Raw genomic sequence first — 14,038 nt, forward strand, 5'->3', positions numbered from 1 at the left:
GTATTGATGTATAGAGAGAGCTCACAAGTTCACTATCTCCTTACACACTAGAGTTAGGAGTGGTGTACAATGTGTGTAATCTCTCTTTACAAGGAATGGAGAGGGCTCTATTTATAGGTTTAAGAAGTCCCAATTAAGATTAAGCCTAATTTATCTTATTATGAAAAATTATAGATTATGAATTTTTTATTTTGAAATGAGAATGGACCTCTTCTTCTCCCTTGAGTCACATGGATGTGGGCTCAAGGTGAGAGAATTATTGAAGATGAGAGGAGAGTGTGATGTAGAGGTTTGAGCAAATAACTTGTAGTAATGCCTACTCCAAAAGTAGTAGAGTGGGTGCTTATTTACAAATGTTGGTGGTTAGTAGAATCCTTGTCAGGTGAAATCCATTGTCACTATGCATTGAAGATTGCACGCACAAATCTCGACCATGGCCATAAGTGTTTACACTCACTTAAACTGTGGCCGACCGGACACTTTAGGCTCATAAGAGACCTAATGATATTATAATGACTACTCTCATAATATATCCATGAAGTACATCACTTAGAACTTCATCCTAACTTGCTACCACATGCTCTTGAAGCGGGAATCATCATAAATACTCCATCACACCATTACGAGCGCCCATCCAAGTTGTAGCTTTGGACACTATTCCTTGATATCTTGAATGTATGACCCTTTGGTGTATCTACCGTCACTCCTTAATGTAAGATAATGGCGGTAGCTTTTGTTAATCCTAGAATTGGATATGAAAAGAATTATGAATTCTCCAGTGAGAAGGAAGAGAAAGCCTATATACAAGGTTATTAATCTTATGAGTCATTTTGAAAGGACCATAAAAACGAGGAGCTAACTTCGAACCAGCTTTGAAAGTTGCTCTCATCACAAAAAATGGTTGAACAACAAGAGCATCAATAGGTTAGAGTGTGAAGAAAAGGCTTGAAAGCAGGCTTCTTCTTGCAGCCCTACTATAATGTAAACTAAAGATGGGACATAAGCTATAAAACCATCTACATTTTGGGTGGCACTGGTCTACTTATAATGACCTTGTGCACTTCAACATAATGGTCTTAAGCTCTTTCCGTGTGCTTTAATTGGTACTAGAGCCAACCATATCATGTTTTCTTATAACATTGGGAGTTCATCATAAACCTGAATACACCTACTCTAATGCTTTGGTCAAAATGTGTTAATGAAAATCACATGGAAATTGTTAGTTTTCAATTAGAATTGGTCACATGGCTAAATGTTATTTTTTGCATGAGCAGGAAATGATCACTATGCTAGAGTTTCTTCTAGGACATGCAAAAACGGTAGATGTGGGGTGGTTGGATGAAGGCACCCAACGCAATACTAATTAGGATGAACAGAGTGCCATTGAAGCAATTATAGCAGGGATTCAGGATTGTGTTATTAACGTAAGGGCCTAGTTGGGACCTTGTTATAGACTCAGTAAGGGACACTCCATTTTTGGTTATTTGAGAGCTCTACTGCAATAACCATCGCAATTGGCCTTGAAAAAACAAGGTTTACATTGAGGGTATGATATCAAATTGTCCCTGAAAGCAGTTAGCCGTGCAATATATTGTGAAACTTATTGAAAGAGTATTACAAACCGGTAAAAAACTTTTCAACATAGAGGGGATGTGAGATTATTACATAGAGAGGGAAAAAAAACTTTCAACACAACTTTTCTAATTGTCACACCATGCACCTAATATAATGGGCAGCAGACTAGGAGACCGACGGTTTCTCGGGGTACTTGCCGCCCGCGTAGTTCAAGGTGGTCTTGTAGAGCGGGAGTCCTTTGACATAGTAGTTCAGCAGATACTCGCTGAACTCAACTTCTCTGAAGAAGGGTGGATTACCTTCACTGCAGAGAGCGGGGAGAGGGCTCACTTTCACGTCCTCGCAAGGACCGAATAGACCGGCGAGGGAGATTCTGGGCTTGTCTTTGTTAACGACGACTCTGTGTTCTACGCTTTTGTACTTAGCGTTGGTCATGATCTGCACGCACAGAGGATTAGCGCTTCTATTTACGAGCTAGAGCTGGTACAAGAGAGGAGGGGGGTACCTCGATCTGGTCTCCTATATTGATGACGAATGCGTTGGGGATGGGTTTGACGGCCACCCAGAAGTCGCCCTTGCGGACTTGGAGTCCGGGGACGGCGTCAGGGAGGAGGAGGGTGAGGCTGTTGAGGTCGGAGTGGGCGCTCTGTCCGAACACAACGCTAGGATCGGGACACGGAGGGTAGAAGTTGCACACCAGAACCAGGCGCTCCAGCCCCGGCAGCGCTCCGCTTCGCACGTGCTCCTTGCTCAGTCCGAGGCTTTCGAAGATTGCCTGGTAGAGAAGTGCGGCGAGCTTGTCGAGTCCGACTTGATACTCGAGAAGCTCCTCTCTGCAGGTGCAGGTCATGCGTGTGATACGATTAGGGCCTCGCCAGCATAGCTAGAATATACAGCGCAGAAACTCGTACCTCATGACCTCCGGGGCGATGGGGAAACCGTCGCAGACTCCTGGCCGCCGCCTAATGACGAGCGCGTCCTTCCAATCGCGCGTGACGCCCGTGCCAGTTGCAAAGGTGACACCGCAGTGGGCGTCGCTGAAGGGCAACTGGCTTTTCGCCTCCATGGGGAGTTCGTAAAAGCGCCGGACAGCCTGCAGAATCTTGTCTGCATCGATCCCATGATTCACCACCTGACAAGAAGAAAAACGATCGGCAGTCGACGTTGTACTAGGGAAAGAGATTCAACAGCTACCAGTTAATTGATCGTCTCATTACCTGAAAGAAACCCCACTCCTCGGACGCACGACCAATCTGGTCGACGACGTCCGCCCACCTCTCGGGCTTCTCTGCCTCGGATACGTCTATAACCGGGATCTCCAGATCGTTATTGTCAGTACAGCCACGGACTTTGTCGAAGACAGGGCGCTCGTCCGCAGGCCTCACGTAGGATTCGGGTACCTCCGTCAAGCCGGCGTCTAACATTGCTTTCACGCCACTCGCGTGAGCAGCTGGAGCGACGGCAGCGGGAGCCATTGTGGGTGGATGGAGGGAGAGCGACAAGCAGGGAAAGCTACATTGCCCAATTATAATGGAGAGACATTTATGTCGTAACAATCCCACGAGCTCTGTACCGGGTTGCACCGATCGCGTGAGCTTTAGTTAATAATAAGCAGGAATCTCGAAGTACTGATGTTGTGCTTGCCGTCAAAAATAGTAAGGCTGCAGATGCCGGTGAAAAAAAGAAACCAACTTGGCACCTTCTCGACGTCACTGTCCTTCACATGGATAGACATTTGTTGATAGTAGTTTATTGAGAAAGCTGATGAAGCTTTATAGAGCAGAACCATGGTAGATCAAGAAAAACAAACTTTGTAAGCAAAGGGATTGTAATAAGCTAATCTTATAGTGGATCAATGGATATATTGTTACCATTTGGAGGATGGAGTACTTTCTTTAGTGTATCACAAGGTGTATTATCTAGAGTATGCTCCAGAGGAGGTGTCCATAGGTGGTATGAGAATAGTTCCCATAAGTACTAGTTCACCCAAAAGAACGGTGGTTACATTATTGATGTAGGATGTTGTGGTTTTTTGTTTGATTCTGTTAGGATCTTTAAAACTCTTGGAGAAGGAATTCTAATTCTCAACAAAAAAATTAGAGTATAATAGGTCAATGACTTAACAATTTCATTTCATTTGTATATGTTTTATGGAGGAACTTGAAAGATAACCTTTATGTTGGCTCTCTCTTGAAGGGCAAAATGTTTATACTTTCTATGCTCTTCTCCATTCCTCCTCTCTAATCCCTCTCTCTTTACTGATTTATAAATCGCTATACAAGCGCTTGGTCCTTTATCAATGTTTTTTTTTTCAAGAAATATTTAAAAAAAAAACTCCCAGTGGTCCCCGTCCTCATCGGTGTCTGCATCGATATATACATTGGTCATAGTGTCAATATTTGTGTTAGTATGTACCTTAGTAAAACCGATGATATTTGCATCGGTAACTGAAAAAATAAAAACTATTTTGACATCTATTTTTTGAGAAAAAATCATTAACGATGATTGATTTACATAAACTTAATGATCGTTTATCTTCCACAATATCCATTGCTCCGAAGAGATTAATTTCTAATGTTGTCTCTGTATTCCCTACATCTTCGATCGGGGGGGCCAACATATGATTAAAAGGTAATTCATTAGCATCCATAGAGGGATCTAAGGAGATACTATTAGTTGATTTGATGGAAGTTGATGATGCATCATCATCATCATAGTGTTCAACATCATTGTGAATTTCTTCATTATTATCATGGATATGATCTACTTCTTCCCTTGGAGATTCTGTAGTAATAATTTTCTCCTCCAAGTCTCTACCTTTCAAAAATTGTTTGCTGTACGAGGAGCAATTTGAATTACATACCACCATTCCCAATTTGAGGAGTCTGGATAAAAAATTACATGTTATTCTTTTAATAAGTGTTATTCTCTCACTACCTGTGCATGCTACAAAAGATAAAGGAAGTGCTCTTCTCTCACTAAGTGCATGCTACAAAAGATAGACTAATAAGAGGTAAGCTTTAGAGAAAATAATACCTACTCACATTGTTGTGGTAGTATAAATGTATCCCAAAGATTTATCCACAAGTTAGTCGAGTCACTTGCAACGAATCTACTATTATCTTTTTGCATTAATGTTGCAATTGGATCATGAGTGACCTCTTTAAACCATTGCACATCAACAATGAACATGTCAAATTGTCAAAATCCAACTATTAACCAAGCATATAGCTATGTACTAAATGGAAAGAGGTGTTAGAACTCATGGTCTATGATGGATGTGGAAGAGCTTCTAGGAATGCTTAAAAATGTTTAGGGATATGGTGGACTCATAAGTTCAACCCTCATTTAGCCTTACAAGACCCTAGAATAGCCAAAAGACTGAACAATAAGGATTTGAATAGACTTGAGGATTGCTAGGATGAAGCATTAGTGGGATAGAAAGAGCCTGAGCGATTGGAGATGGATTTTGCTTTATCTAACAGAGAAGCACAACTGGTCAGGTATGTGTTGGACGAGGTGTATAAAGGATGGACATCCATTGTAGTGGATGAAACTCGTTAGATCAGGGATTGGTCCTAGTTTAATGGTTACAGAGGCACAACCAAAGTTCTATACAATGCATTGAGAGTAAGTGAAGACAATTTCATCTACTGTAACAGAATATGGAAAGTGAATTGGAGCTCTAGCTAATGGAGAAGGAAGTGGAAGGCGATTTGGGAAATGGAAATACCTACCAAATCTCAAGTTCTTTTTGTGGAGAGTCTATGTGGGAGATCTGCCCATTGGCTCTAAATTGGTTCAAAGGAACTTCACTAGTGGATGCTACCCTAGATGTAGGACTACCTTGGAAGATGGGAAGCATACTTTTTGGGATTGTCCTATTATTAGGGGAGCTTGGGTTAAGATTGGAAAATGGGTTTAGAGATGTTTAGGGATGCATGGTCAATGGGGGGACTGACTTCTTGTTGGCAGATGGACATGTTGATGTGATCTTTAATATTATCAGGTGCTATTGTTTATGGAAAATCTGGAATTCTAGAAACTGCATTGTGTTTTAGAAAGCTAGTGATACAGGAATTGATGTTAGTCTATTGATGCATAATGTATTTGTACATCCTCCTAGTGGGGACCCTGTTATTTTGAGAGGGGCATGAGAGAACACTTTATCTTTCCAGCTTAGACCTTGTTACACTCCATCAAGATAGACAATCGAGCATTCCACCAGCTCCCTTAACATTTTTGACCAGGTTTCCTTCAGATGAAGACATATAGGTAGAAGCACAGCCAACCTAGCAATAGTATGAGATGGGAGGTGAAAAATACCAAGCCCACCTTCAGTTTTAGACATACAAATTTTGTCCCAGGCAAGCCAGGCCATAGTCATTTTATTTTCCACACAAAATCTCTAATAGGTCTTATTATCTTCTGCCAGTGCCCTTTGCCAAAATCCAATAGAGGACAGAGAAACATAATATAGGCATTCAATACCATGTTGCATATAGCCACCTTATCTCATGAAAGGGGACCTTGACACCCTCCCACTTGTTTAGTTTCACAAAAAATCTATCTAATACCCAATCAGTCAACTGCTTATTAGTCACATCCACCCTAAATGGAACCCCTAGGTATCTGACAATTTGACCTCTCCTCACAGCCCCATCTCTGTAGATCAAAGTCATTGTCCTCAGATAAACTAATTAGCTTAGACTTGTGAATATTGCATTTGAAGCCTGAAGCATCAATAAACTCTTGTATAATATCTAAAACCAATCTGACATTATCATTATGAGCTTCCAAGAAGAGTAGGGAGTCATCTGCAAAGCATTGTATAACCAATTGCTCCCCATTGCTCAACTTCAAGCCCTTCACCCTCCCCTCAGAGGAGGCCGTCTCAAGTGCTCTAATAAAAGGACGAGAGGAAATAGCAACAGTAGGGGGACAAGGGGACAATCTTGTCTCACATATCTATGGACCTCAAAACCCCCAACAAGTATTCCATTTAATAGTAAGTTAGACTTGCTCCGCAGGGTGAGGATGAATATGCAAAAGGACATTCTGGAACCATATCCCATTTTATCCATTAATCTGGCCACAAAGGACCAATGCACCCTATCATATGCCTTCTCCAAAACAAGCTGTAGAAGAATACATTTCTACTTAGTCCTTAAAGCCACATCCCTACCTACCATAGTAGCATAAATGTTGTCATTAATGGATCTCCCCTTTGATAAAACCATGATTTTTTTCAGAAATCATCTCCTAAAGAGCAAGGGTTTTTCTAATAGAAATGACTTTGGCCAAGATTTTGTATATGATAGTTAATAAAGTGATAGGCCTGCAATGATTAAACTTGTCACAAGCATTCTGTTTAGGCATAAGTGTCACCAGTCCTTCCTTTTATAAGTCCCTATCCAGGTTGCCTAATTTAAGGGCTTCATTGCACATTCTCCAAACAAACTCCTTAAGTGAGTGCCGAAAGGCAATAAAAAACTCCATAGATAATCCATCCCAGCCAGGATACTTCTCTCTCCCCATTTGTCACAGGACCCTTTTGTCACAGGAGCCTTTTGTACTTCTTGAAGAAATAATTAAAAACTCTTAAAATACATCAAAAGTTAAAACAAAGACTTGAATTAAATTGAAATTAAATCACGTAGCATAGCATAACATAAGGCAAGAGAGATAGAATAACATCACCATCAAGACAAGATTGGGTGCAATCTTTCCCCCCCACCCACCCCCGGTCATGTAGCTCCCCTTCCACGACATGAGTATTTAGAGAATTTTTATTCATAAAAATAGCCCAAGGAGTTAAGAATAGATGAGGGTACAAATTGGGCTTGCTTTTCCCACTTTTGGGATATAGCTTTACATATTTCTAATCATATCAAAATCTCGATGGTTTGTACATATAAAAACCTTTGCCCAAATATAATTGCTATTGGGCCTTGTTACATAAAATAACTTTGTACACATTTGCACACAAATTAACCTTATCCTCACTTGCACATTCCATTAAGTTGAATCTTGCACAAATTAAATTAAACATATTTTTGTATGATTATTAATTCATCAAAAATATGATAAAATATATACATGTAATAGTCCTCTCGTTTGAGGAAGCAACTGTCCTCAGTTGTGTAAGAAAAATGCCAAGAAAATAAGATTGTTGATGTCATAACCTACAAGGTAAACGTAGAGGTCTGAACATGGCTTAGAGGCACAAAGGCATGGCTTAGAGGTTCTTATGGACATGGAATACCAATCAAGAAAACTCGTGCGACACCGAAATTGGTGATCGTCACACTAATTATCAAATAAAAAATAACATGTTCAAAAATTTTAATACAAGAGAAAAATGATCATTATATTCACACCACCTCTCAATCCACCAGCCATACGACACCTCAATCGGTACCCTCAGATAGTGTGACATCTCTATCATTACCCTTGCACATCTCATGTAGTGTGACACCTCATTCGGTACCCTTGCACTTCTTGTTGCTATACTCAGATGCTATCCACATTAGTTAAACAATTAATTGAACACATCAATTAATCTCAACGTCGTCTTGAGATATAGACAACCCATAAATAATCAAATAACAGCCACACACATGTTTGCCAGGCGTAAGTACCCCAGGAATCACCCCTCTATATACACAAACCAACTGAAACAAACAATGGAGGCATCCACACACATGTTTGCCAGGTGTAAGTACCCCGAGAATCAACCCTCCATATGAACCAATTGAAACAAATAGTGAATCAACCCTCCATATAAAACAGACAGTGGAGATCTACACATAATGCATATGCATAATGCATATGCAATGAACGAATCAAATGAATGTATGTAAGATGAGTCTAAGTGTCCCATACCACATAGGCGCATTGCGCATTGTACATACACACATAGGATGGTAGAAAGATAGAAGACATAAATATGTCTAGAGTAAGTATATGAAACCAATTTGATGTCCCATACCACCAGATAAATTCCATATATCACTTCCTTCAGAATAGAAGTTTGAGGTGTGGAGTGGCCAGTTCCATTTGAAATTTAAATTTCGACACATTTTCTCTATCTAGAAATTTTATTTAAGTTACTGGACTTGAACTAATCTTAATTTTGAATCTAAGGTTTATTAATTAGGTTCTTAGGTTGTAAAAATGTTATAAAAACTCATATGAAAAAGTCTTGTAAATAAAAGTGAGTTACATACCTCCATCATTGTGGTGTGATTGAAGTAACACTCCATCATTGTGGTGTGATTGAAGTAATCTACCGAAAAAAATATTAACACTCCAAAGAGATATGAATTATCGTTATTACTTCTATGGATAGGGTATATATAAAGTTATTAATCAGAATCTTATGAGAAACTTATCATCATAAAAATAAAAGTTAAATTGGTTATAGATATAAGGATAGGAAAATGCTATCCTTGAGTTAGAAAGGTTGTTTGAGGGATGTCAGATTATAAATGAAAAATAGATAAATTTAATAAAATGTTAATAACTAGTAATGATTCTAACCATCTTAATTAAGTGAACAAGTCTAGATGATGAAAGATAAATTTACATTTGTAGTTGAAATAGACTTAAATAATAAACATGAATCTATAGTGTAAGAGAGTCGTACCTTTTATATATTCGATTACAATGATTCATAATTAGGGTTATATTAAATTACGGCTTTATAAGAAATAGAACTTATGAATTGAAAGTCTATGCATAATTATTTAAGCATGATTATTTCAAGGATAGAAATGAGAAACTTTCTTGGAAGGTGTTCGAATCAGTGTTTTTGAACATAAAAATTTCATAAAAACATTCTTAAAAAAATATTTAATAAGTTATAGAGAATATAACAACTTACTTGTGCAAGTGTTGTACAACTTTATTGGAAGTGCTAAAATCATTCTAAAAAAGAAATATTATATGGTACTGGAAGCAATTTAAAAGTAGTTCTAGGAGTCATATATCTTGAATATATTAGTGTCAATTTTAAACACACAATGCAATTGACTGATGGGTTGAATACGTACTCATATGACGTTGGGGAAGCACACCTACATGGTAAAGTGTTAGATAAAGAAATGTAGATATGATTGATGGAATTAATATTTACGGATAAGAAAATTTACCTCAAGGTATGATGCGTTGACAATAAAACAATAAAAGTGGTGTTTGAATATCACAACAATAAAACTATGTAAACTCTTGAAATTTTTCACATTGTTGTAGATATCTTGAAAATATTGTATAATCTCTACATCAGAAAAATAATTAGACTGGAATAAAGAATTTAGGGTCTCTTCTAAGCCTTGAAAGAAGGTCTTACTCCTAAAAGTTAAAGCTTTTTAAGGTTTTCTTTAAAAAAAAACTTAAGGTCACATGATAGAAGTTTTTGCTAATTGTTTCTCCGATCTCTTGGTTTATAGAAGGATTTGATTCATGCTTTCGAAGGAATAAGGGTATACCTATACATAAGCTCTCAAAACCCTTGCATACAATTTATGCTCAATGTTTTAGGCCATTATAAAGTTTTACTGCATAAGCTTTAAATTTGAACAAGATTAAAAGATTTTGAAAGCTTTATAACTTAGCTAAAGAAGGTTTTTTTTATTTATATAATTAAAGCTCTTAAGGCTTTATTTTAGCTTTGAGATAAAGCTAATTAAGACTGTAATCTGCTAGCACATAAGAAACATGGAGATCAATTCAAATGCATTCATCATCACAGGCTTAGTTTCTTTTTCCTCAGTGAGTAAGTGTTCTGCGGATCATTGAAGATGACATCATCATCCTCTACAGTAATGTATAAGGTATATATATATTGGGTTTAAGCTTTTTTGAATCTTATAATAATACGCTTTTCCTAGGTTTTAGAAGGACTATTAAAGCTATTAAAAGGTTTAATTTCAACTTTGAGGCAACGCTATTAATAGCTACAAGTAACTAGACATGGAGCCCTCATATTTATAAATAAACATTAAGGTTTAATTAAAGCTTATCTGCAGGCCTTTACCATTGAAACAGCACGCAGCAACCATGGGAAAAGATTTAAAAAAAATCAACAGAATTATCCAACGCGTGGTTTTTTTTATAAGCTCATAAAGCTTAATTAACAAAGCTTTACAAAGCTTTGGTGGTTAATATCAACCTCCTCCCTGGAGTGATCCGCGCAGCACGCAATAGAAAACAAAGAGAAAAAAAAAAGAGAATCGTTGCTGCCCTTCAACTGAAACTGCCGGCAGTTGCTGTGCCTTCGTCGATGGCCAACGCAAGGGAGAAAGGGGAAATGAATGAGGCGCTAATGAATTGGAGGGAGAAAATAGATATATATATATATATATATATATTTCAAGCTTGCCCACAAGCTTGGGTAAAAGAATTTAGCATCCAGCGCTCAACTGAGGAAGAGAAAATAAAAACCCAAAAGTAATTTGAAAAACAACTCTCTGAACAATTCTCATCCCTCCATTATAGGAATTGAACAGAGAGACAGCTCAGCAATCCTGAAATCAAGGTTCTAGGCTCCTCAACTTGCTGATTCTATCTATATGGATGGATTATGAAGCAGATTAGTAAAATTAAAGGTGGTTTTGCAAACCCATTGATGGAAATTGGTTATCCAATGGTTAAAAACAAGCCTTCTTTCTTAGTGTAACTCCAAAATAGCTAGTTTCAACTCCAAAATAGCTAGTTGCTTTCATAGCCTGTAGATATATATGTTTATGGGAGATTTGGTGTTCTAGGAACTCTTTGTTGTATGTCGGTGGTCAATCTCAATCATTGATAGTGAAGGATGTACATCGGCAATCTATTGTTTTCATTTTGGATTATTTACACTCTCAGTCTTCCTTATCCTCTAATTGGCACGTTTTGTAGGTCAGGTTATATTCACTCAGCCACGGTGGTGGCTGTTTCATTTTTTTTTTTACATGTGCAGGAGCTTACTCTGTTGCCTTTCCATGTGGTCAATGTAAAAATACTACATTATATTATCTCCTACTTCTCCGGTATTATTAGGGTATTGTCATGGTGTATGCGTATCTACAATTGGTTTGCTTTAGGGGTTCCACTCCATGCCTATCCTCAGCTTCTACATAGTAACATTGTATATATCATGATCTTGAAGTTGATTATCCTCCCCCTTCTATCTCTTACTCTTTTATTACTTTTAATAATATTAAAGCTACTCACTATTTCCACTATAAAAAAAGCATTCTTTCAACCATACATAAACATAAATCCATAAACATGTTCTTCTTCAATTTAAATTCAAAAAAATTACCAAAATCACCTCTGTTTTTGTCTCTTTCACCTCCTTATCTACAAGTATTTGATTGCCTTCAAGAAGATTAAATTAACCCAAAGCTCTGATACCACCGTCACGGGACCTTTTTGTACTTCTTGAAGAAATAATTAAAAACTCATAAAATACATCAAAAGTTAAAACAAATACTTGAATTAAATTGAAATTAAATCACATAGCATAGCATAACATAAGGTAAGAGAGATAGAATAACATCACCATCAAGACAAGATTGGGTGCAATCTCTCCCCCCCATGTCGTGTAGCTCCCCTTCCACAACATGAGTATTTAGAGAATTTTTATTCATAAAAATAGCCCAAGGAGCTAAGAATAGATGAGCATACAAACTAGGCTTACTTTTTCCACTTTTGGGGTATAGCTTTACATATTTTTAATCATATCAAAATCTCTATGGTTTGTACATATAAAAATATTTGGTCAAATATAATTGCTATTGGGCCTTGTTACATAAAATAACTTTGTACACATTTACACACATATTAACCTTGTGCTCACTTGCACATTCTATTAAGCTAAATCCTGCACAAATTGAATTAAACATATTTTTGTACAATTATTAATTCATCAAAAATATGGAAAAATATATACCTATAACACCATTTTAGGAGGGTCTCCCAACATTCCTCTATTTCAATATCCCTTTCAAGCCATTTAGCTCTATCAGAGTCTAGACTCCTATTAACCTATTCCAAAATCTTGGATTCCGCTGGGATCCTTCTATCTCACAGATCTTCCTTGAGGCTGAGAGTTTCACCTAAGTGCTCCACCCATTTCCTGGCTCTATCAGTCTCATCCTTTTCACCTACAATCTCTTATTTTTTTTGTTAGCTTAAACAGATACCCATCAGGTCTCCTTTTGTTGGTAAAGATTTTCCATTTGTACCTAGCCTCCTTCTTCTTGGAACATTTCTCATCTTCACTTTTGAGCCCGACGTGGCACTTAAAATACCAATTTGTCTCTTCAGTAGTTAGTTTCCCCACCTACCTCTTCTTTTGAAGAGATTCCAAAAGATCACTCTATCTCTTTCTTTCATGTCTACCTTCCTCAGACCTTAGCTTTCCAACCCCCCTAATTATGCACTGCAAACAATCTCTAATACCTAGGAGCCTCCTCCTCCCCTAATGGCTTCCCTTCTAACCCTACCCACCCCGTCGATCTGCTTGACCTCTCTTTACTAGACGGCGTATGCCCCTACCCATACCTCCCCTCATCTCTATCCAGGTGCTGAAGTACCTCCACACTACACGTTGGCATGTCATCTGTGAGGCAGCTCAAGAACACAAGAAGGCCACTATAGCTCGCCGACTCACCAACTTCAGAACACTCACAAGCATAAGGGGCACCACGAGCTTCTCTAGCTGGAAAGAAAATCACTCTCTCACTCTACACCAGCCTGTCGCCTCTTATCCTTGCTGACAGCAGTCCTCTATTTATTGCCCTCGACTCAGCAACTGCGCCCTGCGCACCCTCTCTAGCTAGCTTTCTCTGTTCAATGTTCCCTTCACTCATATAGGTAGCTTCAGTCGTGAGCTCTCCACAATCACCTAGAGGCCTGCCTCTCCACATACGAGACAGCTCCTCATCACCTGCATGCTGCACTCCGGCCACATATGCACTAGCCTTCTGTATCGCGCTCCCCTCACATCTGGGCTGCAACTGCAACAAAACCTTATAGCCGGCCTTCCTTTCTTAACCACCAACCCTTCGCACCAGGCGGATGCTCACACCCTCTCGCCTCTGCACTTGCCTGCACAAAAACCAGCCCTTAGCCTGCTCAGTACTCGTCTTGTTCTCTCTCCGCGGCGGTTCTTCACCAGGGAGGCTCCCCGTGTCCACAAGCAGCCACCTACGACTGCTCCTTGGTGTCACCAGCCAGGCCGACCACCTCTCTTCGTGTGCCTGCGGCTGCGCCTGGGAACCCCTTGTCTTTGTCGCCTCTCATTCACCAAGCTCACCACGCCTTCGCCAGCCCTCTGTCAGCTGCGCTCACTTGGCTGTGCAGCTACGCCCCCAGAGAGCTCCTCTGCAACAACATCTCGGTCGCCAGCAGCTTCACACACTGCTGCTCTCTCACCTCTCTCCCCCTTTAGAATGACGAGGCCCAACTTCCTGCA

General features: G+C 39.1%; 1 protein-coding gene across 1 annotated transcript; it reads right to left on the reverse strand.

Moving 5' to 3' along the window:
- Window positions 1-1,581: 1,581 nt before the first annotated feature.
- LOC147605388 (jasmonate-induced oxygenase 4-like) lies at window positions 1,582-3,091 on the reverse strand. The gene is made up of 4 exons (XM_086793505.1): window positions 2,793-3,091; window positions 2,487-2,707; window positions 2,081-2,408; window positions 1,582-2,013 (listed from the first exon to the last, which is right to left on the reverse strand). Exons 1-4 carry the CDS (start codon window positions 3,048-3,050, stop codon window positions 1,741-1,743), a joined length of 1,080 nt encoding a protein of 359 aa, XP_086649631.1. The 5' UTR covers window positions 3,051-3,091; the 3' UTR covers window positions 1,582-1,740.
- Window positions 3,092-14,038: the final 10,947 nt, after the last annotated feature.

This window comes from Cibotium barometz, chromosome 59, assembly GCF_041138505.1.
Source record: "Cibotium barometz isolate CiBa-2024 chromosome 59, ASM4113850v1, whole genome shotgun sequence".
NCBI classification, from domain to species: domain Eukaryota; kingdom Viridiplantae; phylum Streptophyta; class Polypodiopsida; order Cyatheales; family Cibotiaceae; genus Cibotium; species Cibotium barometz.